At 37.2% G+C, this 16,716-nt stretch overlaps 3 protein-coding genes and 1 pseudogene across 3 annotated transcripts in view; 2 read left to right on the top strand and 2 right to left on the bottom strand.

Moving 5' to 3' along the window:
- The window catches only part of LOC134328786 (uncharacterized), a 765,451-nt gene that overhangs the window by 187,223 nt on the left and 561,512 nt on the right, over positions 1–16,716 (bottom strand). The window lies entirely within an intron of this gene.
- On the top strand, positions 6,814–7,818 carry LOC134329499 (zinc finger protein 239-like; the record flags this gene model as incomplete). Its single annotated transcript, XM_063010786.1, has 1 exon — positions 6,814–7,818. A coding segment is annotated over one exon (1,005 nt), but the record flags the coding sequence as incomplete, so codon positions are not given.
- LOC134328727 (zinc finger protein 345-like) overlaps positions 9,992–16,716 on the top strand; it is a 62,848-nt gene continuing 56,123 nt past the window's right edge. The window contains exons 1-4 of the mRNA XM_063009909.1: positions 9,992–10,034; positions 10,837–10,953; positions 11,196–11,324; positions 11,566–12,321. Coding sequence (XP_062865979.1) covers positions 10,848–10,953; positions 11,196–11,324; positions 11,566–12,321 — 991 coding nt within the window. The 5' untranslated portion in view covers positions 9,992–10,034; positions 10,837–10,847. The remainder of the gene's footprint in view (positions 10,035–10,836; positions 10,954–11,195; positions 11,325–11,565; positions 12,322–16,716) is intronic.
- LOC134329764 (5S ribosomal RNA) lies at positions 14,003–14,123 on the bottom strand (annotated as a pseudogene).

Below are 16,716 nucleotides of genomic sequence, written 5' to 3'. Positions count from 1 at the left end.
ACTGTGTTAATAAGCTAAACTTGTCTGTGGTACAGCACATTACAAAACAGTCTGTTACACTTAATTATGATGCGGTATGATTGTAAGTAAGCGGCTCATTTGATGTGATTTTCACGACTGTGAATTAGGTAGGGCCTTATTCATGGTATTCATAGTTAGCTATAGTTGCAAACTTTTAAACATTAATATGTTTATTGTCAATTTATTGGAATTTTGCTTACATACTTCAACTTTAGCTGATTTACTGTGCTTGTCTTAATTGATTATTAAACGAGAGCTAAATCATCATATTGTTTAAATGTAAATATATTATTTTATTTTATTTTTATTGCAGATTGATATGCAATGCAATCCCAGTCCAGAAGTACTACTGAAACATTACAGATTGTGTCATTACCAAGGGCGCTCCTGGCCATTGCCGTGTTTGTATCCTGACTCTGCTTACTATACTAGAAAACCAGTTTGTTTATTGGTGCTAATTATACTTTTGCTGGAGTGGCACAGGTTTATGGCTTAAAATAAATGTCTGTTGTTAAAGTCAAATAAACGTTTTAATAAAATTTTCTTAAATTGTCTTAAATTTCTTTCATAGCTACATTTTTGTCATTTTGCAGATGTTTTTACTCAGATAGACTTACAATTGTGGCTGAATACAATACAAGCAATTGAGGTTTAAGGGCCTTGCTCAGGGCCCCAACAGTGGCAACTTAGTGGTGGTGGCACTTGAACCAGCAACTAGACCAGTACCTTAACCACTGAGCTACCAACTGCCAGTTCAGATATGTAAAAAACTTTTGCCTGTAAAAAAACATTTAGTAACTGCTTTTTTTTTAGTTAAAAAAAACACAGTTTAGTAAACTAAAAGTAAAATGTTTAGTCAGCCTTAAAAATCTAAATGTTAATCTGACTTGAAAATGTAAGGCAACCGGCTGCCTCACCTTTTTAAGTTTTCTCAACTTCAGCAGCCCAAAGCTTGCTTTGCTAAGTTAGGTTGTTAGTTCACTCAAATCACTATTTATAAAACGGATAGTTCCAGTCATAAAATCTGATTGGCTGAGCCGCGTTCGAAGCCGTTGTAAAATCCCCGATAAACTCACACCTAGGACCACCTCACATCATTCCATATTAATACGCCACTGAAAAGAAACATTTAATGTTATTTTCGCCCTCATGTTGCCTAGCAACACTGTTAATCGAACTATTTTGCGTCGCGGAAGAATGCTTTATTGGAAGTTTATACAAAATAAATACATTTATGAATTAAACATTGTTGTATTTATTATATTTTATGTTGACCGCCGTTTTATAAAAGCAATAAGCCACTCGAGACCGTACGTTACTGTTACGATTTTAGCACGGGGAAAGAAGTTTTAGGCACTCCGCTTCGCGTCGTGCCAAAAACGTCATCCCCGTGCTAAAATCACAGTAACGTACGGCCTCTCGTGGCTTATTGCTTTATTAAAGTTGGACAAAATTACAATTACTATTTGCTTGTACTATATATATATGCAAGCCCTTTTGCTGCTTGTTAATTGTTTGCACTTTTAATAAATGCAGATATTGTATTTGATGACTGGAAATTGATTTATTTGAGTGGTAGTTAAGTGTGCTTATATTTTAAGTAATACAAAAGCAAAAAAATTAAGGCAATAGTTTGCATGGATCTTTCTATGTTGGTAGAACTTAAAAAAATGAGTTGGTACAACTTGAATTTGTAGTCCTTCATTTTGACTTTATTTAGTTGTGTTTATTACAAAACCTGAGTAGATTCAACTTAAAAATATTTAAGTTGACTCAACGTACTGATTTTAGTTATACTGTGATAATTTATTTAAGTATATTTTAAGTGGCTTACATAGGTTCCATTTACTTAATAAAACAGAAAGTTAATTCAACTCAAAAAGATCCATGCAAACTATTGCCTTAAATTTTTTAAGTAATTTCAACACCACATTTTTTACAGTGTACCATACTGTACTGTACCTTACTGTACTGTACCATACTCTATTGTACCATACTGTACTGTACCTCACTGTACTGTACCATACTGTACTGTACCACACTGTACTGTACCATACTGTACTGTACCATAAAATGATATTTGCGTTGTTGATGTCTTTGAATCAATAACACCTGCATTAAGGTAGATTTGAAAATGACAATACTGAATTTAACATTTCTAGAACAAAAATGTTTGATGTTTTGATCTGGTCTGTGTGCGGAGTTTTATATCGGGCGCAAAACGCTGAGATGAGCGAGCGAGCGCAGCTACTATGTGGAGCGAGATGCGGGTTTTACCCCGAAAATAATAATAATGAAGAAACACACAAGAAAAGCAAAAGAGAACTTAATATTTTCACAATGATTGGGAAGAAAAGTGTGTGTTTCATTCGTGGGACGACGGCAGAGAGCGGCACAATGTGGAGAGAGGATCAGTACGTGTCACAGAAACGTCCATTTTAATCGTAGCTTTAAAAAAATAATAATACTAGACTAATTATTTGTACAAACATGGGACAGAGTTCATGATTTGTTCTAAAACAAAAGTAGTGATCAGTACAAACGGGACATTATTTGAGGATGGGACTGTTAATGATTTCCTAAAAAAAATGCTACAGAAGTCATAATTTCATAAAAATAATAATAATAATAATATAATAAAATAAATTCTGTGATTTTGATGAAAATGCTACGAATGTGCTCATTCATAAATAAATAAAAACGTCAGGAACAATATTTGACTTTCTGACTTTCAAATATTGAAACTGATTGAGATCAACATAAATAAATAATGTTACATGTTTAAATATGTGTTTCCTGCCATGGTAATCACTGTTATTAATTATTACAAGAAATAAACAACATGTGATCAGACAGTCTCATATATGAATATTTATTATTTATTATCATTATTATTATTATTATTATTATTATTAATCATAATATTATCATTAAAGGTGAACCATGCAACCTTATGTTATTCAGGAAGTTTGTATCCTACAAGTAGCCCTTCAGCTTACCCCTTAAAGTAGCCCTCTGTTTCTAAAAGGTTGGTGACCCATTATTTTTGAGGAATTTCTCATATTCATCTACAGCTGAATGTTAATAAAAGTGCCTGTATAACATTTGGAACATGTAGCTTTGTCTCAGAAGTGTCTTTTTGTTATTACCTTATGGGATGAAAAAATATCGAGAAATATATCATATATCGTCGTTCAGCTAAAAAGTATCAAGATATTATTTTTGATCCATATCGCCCAGCCCTAGTGTGCGTGCGTGTGTGTGTGTGCGTACAGGAACACCACAATTCTGAGCATAAAGCTATTTTAAACAGTCTGAATATATTAACCTAATAATATTAAATAACATCATGAAATAAAAAGAACAACAAATGCAACATAAATGTAAAAGAAACAAAATATGAATATAAAAAAAAAAACCTTTACCTTCCTGTTAGAATCCTGGCAGCCACTTTAACAAAGCTGGTGTCTCCAGCAGGTCGTTTCTAATGAAGAACGTGCAGAAGATCCTTCTTACCAAGTGACTCAGCTACAGGTCTAGAGTTTAGTCCTTAAATAGAGCTGAGGACAAAGACCCAAGACCAGTTAAAAACTCTGCATTGGTCAATCATCAGCCAACCATACACACCTTCTTGTGTTAAGTACTGGCTCATTATCTATGGAACGTGTGCAAATGAAGTAGATGGAGCCACAAAGCATGATGGGTGAAGTCAAACTACACCTATTTATCATAGCAGAGAAGTTATTTACATTTAATCCTAAACACAAACAAGGAATTGAAAGGCTATTCTGTAAAGTGAAATGACATGAACTTAGATAAAGCTTTTATGATAAGAATGTAAGTCATGTAAAATGCTGTATGTATATTTGTGTGAATTAGTTTCTACTGTATATGAGTAACAATAAGAAAACTATAAGAGGAAACACCCACCTATAGATTTATCTGTATTTATGCTGTAGAAATATGTGAACTGTTGGATTTACTGAAGCACTTTCTACATTCTGAGCAGTGATACGAGCTCACTGAGGAAACATAAAGATTAATAAAGGGAAGGTAACAAAACCTGAAAATAAAAGCTTTACCTTCCATTCAAATCCTGTTCAAACTGCTGAGAATGAGAGCAGTTCATAACTACAGGAACACAGACTGTACTTGTACTCGGTCTGTTCACCTCCAGCAGCGACTGGAACCAACGCCAAACAATTCAACTCTACCCAGGGTTGCCAAGTCCAGCACAAATATCCGCCTCTAAGTCTGTCTAAACTTGACCTTCACATGCTAAAACTAGCAGACCTTGTTTATAGGTATGTGAGCGCAAATCTTCATTAAAAACATTTTGTACGGTTTGCAATGAAAGTTTTTAGACAGCCGTGACAGATTTTGAAAGTAGCCAAAATTGGCAGGAAAATCGCAAGAGTTGCCAGGTTCAGCCTGGTCTAAAATCAACCCTGAAGCTGAATCTAGCCCAGAATCCAGGGTGTCACAGCTATTGGTGAAATGGCAAATGAACGATTAGTGTACTACTAGTGAATCTTTTATTATTAATAATAACATAGTTTCATTTTACATTCCGATTGATACTTTTTTGTGTTTTATTTTGTTTACAGTTTACTGCTTTTAGTTAATAATAATAATAATAATACATTTTATTTATATAGCGCTTTTCAAGATACTCAAAGACGCTTTACATAAGACAAATAATCAAAACAAATACGTACATACACCATACAAATCATAGTACAAAATCAAAATAGTACATCAACATCAAGAATAATTAAGATAAAAACAAAGAGAGCAGCATAAGACAGTTCATTAAAAATTAGCTAAATTATGAGAGAGAACAACAAATATAGAACAATTTCTTAAAATTAGACAGAAACAGGACAGATTTACATGCAATCAGGAAACTGAAAACTTTACAAGTTTTAGGATCTAGGACTTCACATTTCTGTCGTGATCTAAGTATAAAAACTATTAAAAAGAATAGCAAAAATAAAAGCATTTATTTCGTGTTGTTACAAGTTAAATGCCATATTGAATAGATGAGTTTTGAGAAGTGGTGGGCAATCATAGCGTAGTGCTTAAGGTACTGGACTAGTAATTAGAAGGTCGCTGGTTCAAACCCCACCACAGCCAGGTTGCTGCTGATGGACCCTTGAGCAAGACCCATAACCCTCAATTGCTCAGACTGTATACTGTAACTGTATTGTAAATCGCTTTGGATAAAGGCATCTGCTAAATGCTGAAAATGTAAATAAAGAGAGAAAATTAATATTGAGCAGAATTAAGTTCACCTTATTGGTCCGGTCCTCCACAACAGCCCCAGTTTCTTATGTGGCCCCTTGGAAAATTTAATTTCCCACCCTAAACCCTGTTTTTTGGTAGTCTTAAACTTTATAATTAAGGCCTTTTATATTGTCACATTTATAGAATGTATTTAGAAATGATACATCAGAATGGCTTGACATTAACTGAGTGTAACCAACAGGTGGTGTACTATCATTATAAAGTGGAATTGTTCTGTGGAAACAAGAGAATAACAATAACAGTTCATGTAATCAAAATTATTCCATTTAATAACAATCTAAATTAAAACGGAAATGAGCTTAGATTATGTTTTAGTTTACTTTAAATTTAAAGCATAATCATAATGTCCAGTTATTACCAACCCTTTTATTTTAAACCCTGAAATTCTATCCTAAATAGTTCTGCCAGACGCTTTTACCGTAATGTTTAGTATACGCACATCTTCACAAACAATGTGGGAGCTGATTTGATTGAGCATTTTGAAGTGGAGGCTTGACTGCAGTAGTAAATCAAATAGTTCACAGACACACAAATGCACAGTAAATATTTCTACACCATAAATACAGATAAATCTATAGGTGGGTGTTTCCTCTTATAGTTTTCTTATTGTTACTCATATACAGTAGAAACAATTTCACACATTAAATTTAGGATTAAATGTAAATCACTTCTCTGTTAAGATAAATAGGTGTCGTTTGACTTCACCCATCATGCTTTGTGGCTCCATCTACTTCATTTGCACACGTTTCATAGATAATGAGCTAGTACTTCACACAAGAAGGTGTGAATAGTTGTCTGATGATTGACCAATGCAGAGTTTTTAACTGGTCTTGGGTCTTTGTCCTCAGCTCTATTTAAGGACTAAACTCTAGACTTGTAGCTGAGTCAATTGGTAAGAAGGATCTTCTGCACGTTCTTCATTAGAAACGACCTGCTGGAGACACCAGCTGCCAGGATTCTAACAGGAAGGTAAAGGGTTTTCTTGTTTGTTTCTTTTACATTTATGTAGCATTTGTTGTTGTTTTTATTTTATTATGTTAATTAATAATATCAGGTTAATATATTCAGACTGTTTAATATAGCTTTATGCTCATAATTGTGGTGTTTTATGAAGCCTTTTTTACTCCCAGCACACCAAAGATTTACACTTGTGAGCTAATTATTAGTCCTGTCATGAACTGGATTAGATTTGCTTGGTGCAGGACTGATGTTGAGAAAGTCAGATCTCTTTATTTATAGTTATTTAATTATTCATATCTGCAGTATTTATAAGTATTTTATCCTGATGTTCTTTGTATTCAGATTCTCACTTAGACGTGAAGTTAATTTAATGTTTTTATTACTAGGTGAAGAGTTTAATATTATTGTGGTATTAATATAGTAAAAGTAATTCTAATTAATTTACTTCGTTTCTGTTGCTTTCCAAGGAAACAGTTTCTACAGTCTTATCAAAGCATAAACATGAATAACTTTCATCACTGCTCAGAGTGTGGGAAGAGTTTTATTAAGCAGAGTAATCTCCAACAACACCAGCGTATTCACACAGGAGAGAAGCCATATCAGTGTTCAGAGTGTGGAAACACTTTTGCTCAACGGGGTACCCTTCAAAAACACCAGCGTATTCATACAGGAGAGAAGCCATATCACTGCTTAGAGTGTGGAAGCAGTTTTTCTCGTCAGAGTACGCTCCAAAGACACCAGCACATTCACACAGGAGAGAAGCCATTTCAGTGTTCGGACTGTAAACAGAGTTTTACTCAAAGCAGTAACCTTAAATTACACCAGCGTATTCACACAGGAGAGAAACCGTATTACTGCTCAGAGTGTGGGAGGAGTTTTTCTTACAGTAATGCTCTTAAAGTACACCAGCGTATTCACACTGGAGAAAAGCCACATCACTGCTCAGAGTGTGGAAAGAGTTTCATTCAAAGTTGTGACCTTAAAGTACACCAGCGTGTTCACACTGGAGAGAAGCCCTATCACTGCTCAGAGTGTGGAAAGAGTTTTATTCAAAGAAGTGACCTTAAAGTACACCAGCGTGTTCACACTGGAGAGAAGCCGTATCACTGCTTAGAGTGTGGAAAGAGTTTTGCTCAACAGAATAACCTTCAAAAACACCAGCGTATTCACACTGGAGAGAAACCATATTACTGCTCAGAGTGTGGAAAGAGTTTTGCTGAACATAGTACCCTTCAAAACCACCAGCGTGTTCACACAGGAGAGAAACCGTATAACTGCACTGAGTGTGGAAAAAGTTTTACTCGAAGTAGTGCCCTTAAAGTACACCAGCGTATTCACACAGGAAAGAAACCGTATCACTGCTTAGAGTGTGGAAAGAGTTTTACTCAAAGTAGTGTCCTTACAGTACACCAGTGTGTTCACACAGGAGAGAAGCCGTATCACTGCTCAGAGTGTGGAAAGATTTTTGCTCATGAAAATAATCTCAAACGGCATCAGCGTATTCACATAGAAAAATTACATCACTGGTAAGATTGTAGAAAGTACATTGCACATTATGTTGTCCAACAACACCAGCGCATTCACACAGGAGAGAGGTCGTATCACCATCCACTGTCAGAAAAGAACCTTAGTGAAAGTAATATCCTTTAAGTACACTACACCAGCGCATTCACATAAGAGGATGGCCCATATTGCTGCTTATAGTGCGGATGAAGTTTTACTGGAAGCAGCATTTTTAATAGACACCAGTACGGTCACACAGAAGTTACGTTTTTGTGACTGAAGTCGTGTTTCATTTTCAAATATTCACTTGAACTGTTCTACTTCAATTATCAAATGTACATGATGGTGTGAATATGATTATTAATTATCAAATGTAATGTGGTGTAATGTACCAACCTCAGATCTGAATCTGTTTTTGTTCATTATTCAAGTTTAATCTACTTTAATAAACACAGAACAACTTTTACTTTCAAGTGGAAGAATTTTACCCTGGTCTTTATGGTTTTTTCTCAGTTTTCATAAATGAATCACCTCTTACTTTAACACTTCTAGGTCTACACTCCAAAATTCTAGTCTTTAGATGATTTCCACTTAGCAAATAATGAACTGTCCTCAACCAGAATGCACATGAGAAGGTGTGAATGGAGGGCTGTGGACTGAACAGTGCTGCATTGTTCTATCATCATGAGTCTTTGTTCTTTGTGTTTATCTATAGACCAAATTAGTGGTAGCTAAACTCGTATGTTAAAAGTAATACTCATATTTACGTTTAATTATCCCACCATCTTCTAGTGCATACAACTCAGTTCATATAAATCCTAATACAGACTGCACTGACATGTTTTAAAATTACATTTAAAAATAAATAAATACTATTGAGGTAGTTCAGGTGTTTTCTTATCATGGAGGTGACCAATTGGCCAAGACCAACTGAGGGGTCAGGAGACAAGTGTTTCTTTATTGATGAATAAATCCGAGTCCTCTGCGTGATGAGAGTTTGGTTTTGAATCTGATGTCAGCAAATGTGTCCATGGTTGTTAAATGGGACTAAACTCACGGTCAATGTATTTGTATGTAGGCTTGAGCTAGATGTCTATAAGTAGCAGCAGGGTTGGGCCTGGTTAGTTCTTGGATGGGAGACCGCCTGGGAATACCAGGTGCTGGAAGCTTTTATCCACACACACCCACCTTCACTCCAAACCTCATGTTACACACTGACCCAGCTGTTCTTCATCAAAGCTACACAATGACACAAAGATCAGCTCAAACTTTCATTCTTACTACAGTAAAACACATTCAACTGACTTTTAAAGTGAAGTTCAACATTTTGTACAGACATCGTCTCCATCTAGTGGTGCTAGAAATAAATTACAGCTTGTTGCTTAGGTACAGATTTGTGACATTATTATTATTTTATTTTTATAATTATTAATTGTTGCTGTTGTGTTTATTGTAATAAAAAACTCCTCATATTTTAAAGTGTAAAAGCATAAACAGCACCGTCTATAAAGATGAATCCTCTTGTGCTTATAGACTAGATGGTTTGTAGTGTTAGTTTTAAGCTTCTACTGGTGTGAATGTGTGAGTTGGAAAACTAAACATGACATTAGAGAAACTGCTTGGAAGAACGTCTAGGACTGACTGTAGTCCTCTCTAAAGCTATCTGAGCAGTGTTGGAGTAGTTACTCAAAACAGTAATCCATTACTCATTACTTATTACTTAACTAAAATTGTAATGGGGTTACTTTACTCATTACATCCTGAAAAATGTAATCTCGTTCCTCATTACTTTACTTTCACGTTACATTCTAAACCCACACAAATACTGTATACTGGAATCACATCTACAAACAAATTCCATTTATTTACTTTATTTATTTAGTTTCAGAAAAATCCTCTCTTGTGCAGAGATGTGCTTGTGTTTGTTTCTGCTTTAAAACATACACGCCATGAACCAATCAGATTTAACATCATTAAACAAGTTTATTCCTTAATTATTTGTCCTTATACTAGAGGAGCGACTCTTGATCTTTTAGTTCATTTCAAAGAGTTATTCAATAGAATCGGTTCGTTCCCCCCAACACTGTACCTGAGAGATACAGGACTAATTGAGATTTATTGCTAAGCTGCTGTTCAACTCCAGTCCAGTTGGTGGCGCTGCTGCTTCTTAAGTTCTGCCAAGCTCCATTAAACATCATGAGAAGAACAAGAAGCGGCTGTGTTTGTACTGTAGATCCTCATCTGTAAGTAAAATATGTATTTAATTATAACCCTTATATTTAATTATTACCACATTCTAATTCATAATAAAACTAGAGTTTATAATAAAACATCACTGTGAGGATTTGAGGAGCTTTAACTCCACAGTTTTATTTAAACACACAAACTATTAGCTGCTCCGCTAACTGTTAGCATCACACATGATTCAGTACTGATGAACCGATTCATTGAACCGATGAATCAGTGGATTGTAACGGATTCAGAGTTTATTCATTATTAAATCTAACATTTTGATATAAACGCGTCACATTTTCAGCTTTGTTTACAGTGTTTAATGTTTGATAGAAACAGCGAGTTCTTGTAGCTTTGTTTACAGGTTGTTTTACAGGTTTATAGTAAAAGTTAAAAGTATTAGTACAGCACTGTTATTGGGAGTGGATGAGAAACTAGATGTAAAGAAACTCAGACTTAATCATTTAACTTTGGGCCACTAAACCACTTCCACCAAACTCAAAGGGTTGTTTCCCAGACAGGGATTAAGGTTTATAGTCCAGGACTACATTTATCTTTAAATAGAGAATCTCCATTCAAAATGCTGTGTAGTCTAGGACTAGGCTTAATCCCTGTCTGTGAAACCAACCCAAAAAGTTCTATTAGAAGTCTTTTCTGTCTGATGCTGCTCAGTCCCACAATAGTTTCAACATTTTCACTCTGTTTACAGCCTCACAGCATTAAAAATAAACAGTTAAAACAGTCTGAAAGAATTTTCCTGGATTTCTCATTAATAGGGAATAAAGTACATTTGTCTATCTGTCTGCCTGTCAGATCTTTTAATAATGCAGTCAGCAGAAGAGGGACACGTCACCCCCATAGATCTACAAAATGAAGGATTCCTAAAGAAACTAATAAAAAAGGAGGAGGAAGAAGATGGAAGTTACTTCTGTAAGTAAATGTGGAGCAATTTGCCATGTTAGTACAGTACAGTGTGGTTAGTATAGTAGAACTAATAAGAGAATGTGGATAGTGGGATTAGAACCTGTACTGTACCGTACTGTCCTGTGGAGAAGTGCTGATACTTCCAGTCTAGATTAAATCTAAGTAGTATTTATTTGTGGTAACTAAACCCACAACCTTCAGTTTCCTCCAGTTGTTGAGTTTCTTCTTCACATATTGATGAATTTCAGGTGAAGGATCTTTCATCCCTGTGGAACACGTCACCTCTGAGGAACACCTCACCCCAGTGGACCAACAGTGTGGAGGTTTCCAGATGAAGCCTGTGAAGAAGGAAGAAGCTGAAGATAAAGATGAACTCAGTAAGATAGTTTTTATCTTGAGTAAAATAAGATTTGGATTGAATAGAATCAGAGGCAGCTGGGATGAAGCATCATACAGTGAAAGCTTGTATTGTGCTCATGCAGATCAGTGTGAGCAGGAAATGATGAATGCAGGATGAATCACGTTACAGGACTTTAGCATCAGATCTCAGTTTAACATTTACTAACAATCTTTATTATTTATAATGTTATAAATGTATTTAATTATTTTCTGCTTCAGAACTGAACAAGGATTTCCGCTGCCAAACGTCCTCTGGTACTGTCAGCATTAACACGTCTCTCAGTCCCACACAGGAAGAAGGAAACGTCTGCTCACAGTGTGGGAGGAGTTTCAGGTACCAGTGTCGTCTCAAAATACACCAGCACATTCACACTGGAAAAAAACCGTATCAGTGCTCACAATGTAAGAAGAGTTTTAATTCACAGAGTAAGCTCAAAATCCACCAGCGCATTCACACTGGAGAGAAACCGTATCAGTGCTCACAGTGTGAAAAGAGTTTTAATACAAAGACTGAGCTTAAAGTACACCAGCGCATTCACAGTGGAGAGAAACCGTATCAGTGCTCACAGTGTGGGAAGAGCTTCAAGTGCCTGAGTGCTCTCAAGATACACCAGCGCAATCACACAGGAGATAAACCGTATCAGTGCTCACAGTGTGGAAAGAGCTTCAGGACCCAGGGTGCTCTCACACCTCACCAGCGCATTCACACTGGAGAGAAACCATATCAGTGCTCACAGTGTGGAAAGAGTTTTAATCAACAGAGTGCTTTCAAAAGACACCAGCACATTCACACTGGAGAGAGACCGTATCAGTGCTCACAGTGTGGGAAGAGTTTTAATCAACAGAGTGCTTTCAAAAGACACCAGCACATTCACACTGGAGAGAAACCATATCAGTGCTCACAGTGTGGAAAGAGTTTTAATATAAAGAGTGAGCTTAAAAAACACCAGCGCATTCACAGTGGAGAGAAACATTATCTGCATCCGGAATCAGATACTAACAGAGTCTGTACTAGATTTTAATCAACAGAGTTTGTGCTGTTAATACAGTTCATGTGATAAATGTTTACTGTTTGTTTAAGAGTTGTTTGGTAACTGATGATGATTCATAGTAGCGGTAAGTGAAGCGATTCGTGCACGAGAATGTAGTGGAGCCTCGTGAAGTTCATTTCATGCCTTTGAATGCATTGTGGGTATGTTTATTTGTTAATAGATGTTTAATTGATGTTTATTAAGAGTATTAGTTACTATTACATGCTTGAATCAGGTTAGCTCATGATGCATTAAGTTAAATGAATTTGCACGTTAAAATGCATAACTTGGAATAATATGCATATGGACTTTAAACTTAAATATCATTTGATATTCATGTCTTGATGTGCTGAAGTTTATAAACGTGTTGTTTTTACTTCTTGTAGTTTTACCCTACTTCCAGTTTGCCATTAAACAGAGTTGAACTAAACATCTTCTACGGCGTGGTGATTGGTGGAGGAGTTATCTATCTGCCAGTTTATGCAGGGCGTATAAAGGTGGCAGAATAGAGTTAATACACCAGCGCATTCACACTGGAGAGAAACCGTATTAGTGCTCTGTGTGAGAAAAGCTTTAATATACAAAGTGACCATAAAATACACCAGCGCATTTACACTGGAGAGAAGCCGTATCAGTGATCTCAGTGTGGATCTCAGAGTTTTCATCAACATTGTCATCTCAAATTACACCAGCGCATTCACACTGGAGATAAATTGTATCTGGACTCTGTAAACACTGTAATACACAGGAATCAAACTCAGATGATCAGATTGTAAAAGGTCTGAGAAAGAAAGAACAGAGTTAGAGAAGCATGTTGGAGAACTAAACATGACATTAGAGGAACTGCTTGGAAGAACGTCTAGGACTGACTGTAGTCCTCTCTAAAGCTACCTGAGAGATACAGGGCTAATGGAGATTTATTAATGCTAAGCTGCTGTTCAACTCCAAACATGCCATTATTTTAATTTGCCAAACTTAATGACACTTCTGTAAATGGTTTAATGTTCACACTGCTGCTACTGGCTTGTTTTTCTTTTCTACAATGTAAGTTCATACCTTACATCACCAAATACCAAATAACATACCGTGTTATTTGAGGTCTGTGTTTTGTTCTTCATATGAATGCTGTGTACTTTGTTCAGTGGAAGTAGTTTTATAGATTTATAAAAACATTGTACTTACTTACTATTTCCATTCTTGCAGGAGTGTGGGTTTACCTTCCACTTCAATAGTGAGGTGTCTCCAGCCCTGCTACACAAACTGTCATTTTTATCCCTGTTAAAAACTTTAGCTTAGTTAAAGCAAATAAAGACACATTTAAAATGTTCATCTTTTATTACAGGTTTAAAGTTGCATAAAACAAATGTTTGTACAAATAATATAAAACCAAAGTACAAAATAAACATTTCACTTATTTTAATTAATTTTTATTTCTAGCACCACTACATGAAGACGATGTACAACATTTGGAACTTCACTTTGAAAGTCAGTTGAATGTGTTTTACTGTAGTAAGAATGAAAGTTTGAGCTGATCTTTGTGTCATTGTGTAGCTTTGATGAAGAAAAAGCCGCTGGGTCAGTGTGTAACAGGAGGTTTGGAGTGAAGGTGGGTGTGTGTGGATAAAAGCTTACAGCACCTGGTATTCCCAGGTGGTCTCCCATCCAAGAACTAACCAGGCCCGACCCTGCTTAGCTTCCGAGATGGGACGAGATCAGGGGTTCTCTCAGGGTGGTGTGGCCGTAAGCGAGAGAAGCTGTAAACAAGCTGCTTCTTATAGACGTCCGTCGTTCAGCCTTTCACTCCACTGTGTGTCGTCTTTTACTTTCTCTGTTCTACACGCAGCTTTTCAAATAAAAGATCCTGAAACAGAGACAAAACACACAGAGAACCACACACACCGCTCAGCTAATAATAATAATAATAAATATAATATTAATAAATATAGAAATGATAATATAATAATAATAAATATAATAATGATAATGATGATAATAATAATAAATATAATAATAATATAATTAACCTTGATGTTGTAGATCTTTGGGCCGGTTCAGTGTATTTAGAAGTTTAAGATTCAGGAGGAGTTGATCGAGCGGGCGAACAGTACCCAGTACGACATGGCAGCGGCGATGTTTAACCGGAGTGTGGAGCGGGCACTGAGTGTCTCTGCTGCGCTGGAGGCTGGCACCGTGTGGTGAGTGATCGTACCGTCGGGCTGAGGAACCGTCGTGTGTGAGTGAATACAGTCGGAGATGGAACACTATCAGGGTGATGATTGTGTTTAATCTGGTTTTAGGGTGAACTGTCATAACGCCCTCCATGCCCAGACTCCGTTCGGTGGTTATAAGATGTAGGGGAACGGACGAGAGCTGTGAGTGTCCCTCAATTCTGCTCTTATTATTAAACCTAAAGAATTCAAGTGACTGAAAATGGAACCGATTTCAGAACTGAGAGGATTTTCTCCCAGATTGCCTGTTACCTTTTTAGTCATATCCAGTTCCTGAGTGTGTATCAACCCACTCGTTCCACTTACATTCTGGTTAAATAGAGCCTCAGACCACACACACTGTACCTGTGGGTTTGCATAAGGAGAGACACGCTGTGCTCACCAATATGTGTCTGTTGGACACCTGGCCAGGTTGGTAGCACTGCTGAGATTCGAACCCATGACCTCAAACACTATTTTATTTTATTTTTCATGCTCTGTGTAAGGAAACATTGGTGGAGTGGCCAGAACGAGCTCCTCGTCCTTCTGCTGGGCCTAAAAATCCATTTTATGTTCCTCAGATGGAGAACCAATCAGATTCTGTTTTTCTGATTAGCCTGAGGAACAATTTTAGTGACCGAGGCGACGCCCAAACGCCCGACGGTTCCTCCCTCTGATGTGAACTAGAAGATCTGGGTTTTTTTGTTCCTGTTTTTAAGGGGTGCTGATATTGTTTGATCCGGGGTTCCATTTTCAGTTGTTATGAGAAGCTAATCTGTTGTGTGGTTTGTACCGCTGCGGCGGTGGTGAGATGCTAACCGTAGCGGCGCTCTGTGTGCAGGGGCGAGTACGCGCTGGCGGAATACTGCGAGGTCAAAGCCGTCACCATCAAGCTTAACGAGCAGCTGAATATCTGAGAGACGCCGCCCACCCAGGCCCAGACCCTCCCCTCGTCCAATCAGAAAGCGCTTCAGATCTGAGCTACCGCCGGTCTAAAGCACGTCACTCACGGACCCCGGAGCTCTCTCACGTCTCTTCACTTCTCCTAGTCTTCCTCTTTTATACTGAGATTAGATTTTCTGTACAGAGAGAAAATGTTTGATGTTTTTGATCTGGATATTATGTGATCTGTTCTGGTGTCTCCAATCACCACCAGGTTCCAAACTCACCAGAACTTCAGCCGAGCTCGACTTTTACTTTAATTTAAGGATCAGAACGTTTTATTTTAAGCTTCTCAGAAATCTGCTGCATCATAAATATACGGACAGTCGATGATTCATCAGCAGCCTCTTCACCCACGTCACTCTAAAGCTGGCTGGATTGTGGACGGTGTCGCGTGTGGTGGCACAGAAACCCAAATCCTTCCTCTGAACACGTTCTAATCAAAACAAAAGATGAGCCACTGTAGCCTAGTGGTTAAGGTACTGGACTAGTAATCAGAAAGTTGCCGGTTCAAGCCCCACCACTACCAGGTTGCCACTGTTGGGCCCTTGAGCGAGGCCCTTAACCCTCAATTGTTTACACTGTATACTGTCACAGTACTTTAGATAAAGCATGCTGATAACGTAAACTCACTGACCCCAGAACAGTTCTGTTTTTACTGTGTACACTACAGGGCCAAAAGTATTGGGACGCCTGACCATGAGCTCGTCTGACCTTATTAAAACAGAGTGACCCCCCTGTGTGATCATAAAGAAACACCCCCATCACCGGGGCGACCGTTCACCCCTCAACAGCCAGAATAACACCGGAGCGGCTTCGAGGCGAATCTCCGAATGTACTAAAGCGACTCGACCAAAACCCACAACATATATAGAGAGACCAGAAGCAGTTCACAGACGCCCGTCATCCAATCGGACGGATTTTGAGAGGATCTGGCTTGACGAACGGGGTAAACAGCCTAAATCCAGATGTGTGAAGCTTGTAGAGACGCATCCAAGTGACCTGCAGCTGTAATCGCTGTCAAAGTGGCATCCACAGACTTCTGAATAAAATGTCCAATATTTTTGAGGTTTTACTTTTTAAGTGTTAAACATTCGTTTGATTTTTATGTCGGGTGATTAAGTGCAAATTAAATGATGAATTTAATTCATTTAACATTAAAATAATGTGAGAACAAAGTCAGGAGGTCT

Source organism: Trichomycterus rosablanca, chromosome 15, assembly GCF_030014385.1.
Source record: "Trichomycterus rosablanca isolate fTriRos1 chromosome 15, fTriRos1.hap1, whole genome shotgun sequence".
Taxonomy (NCBI): Eukaryota; Metazoa; Chordata; class Actinopteri; order Siluriformes; family Trichomycteridae; genus Trichomycterus; species Trichomycterus rosablanca.
This window is presented reverse-complemented; position numbering and strand designations above follow the sequence as displayed.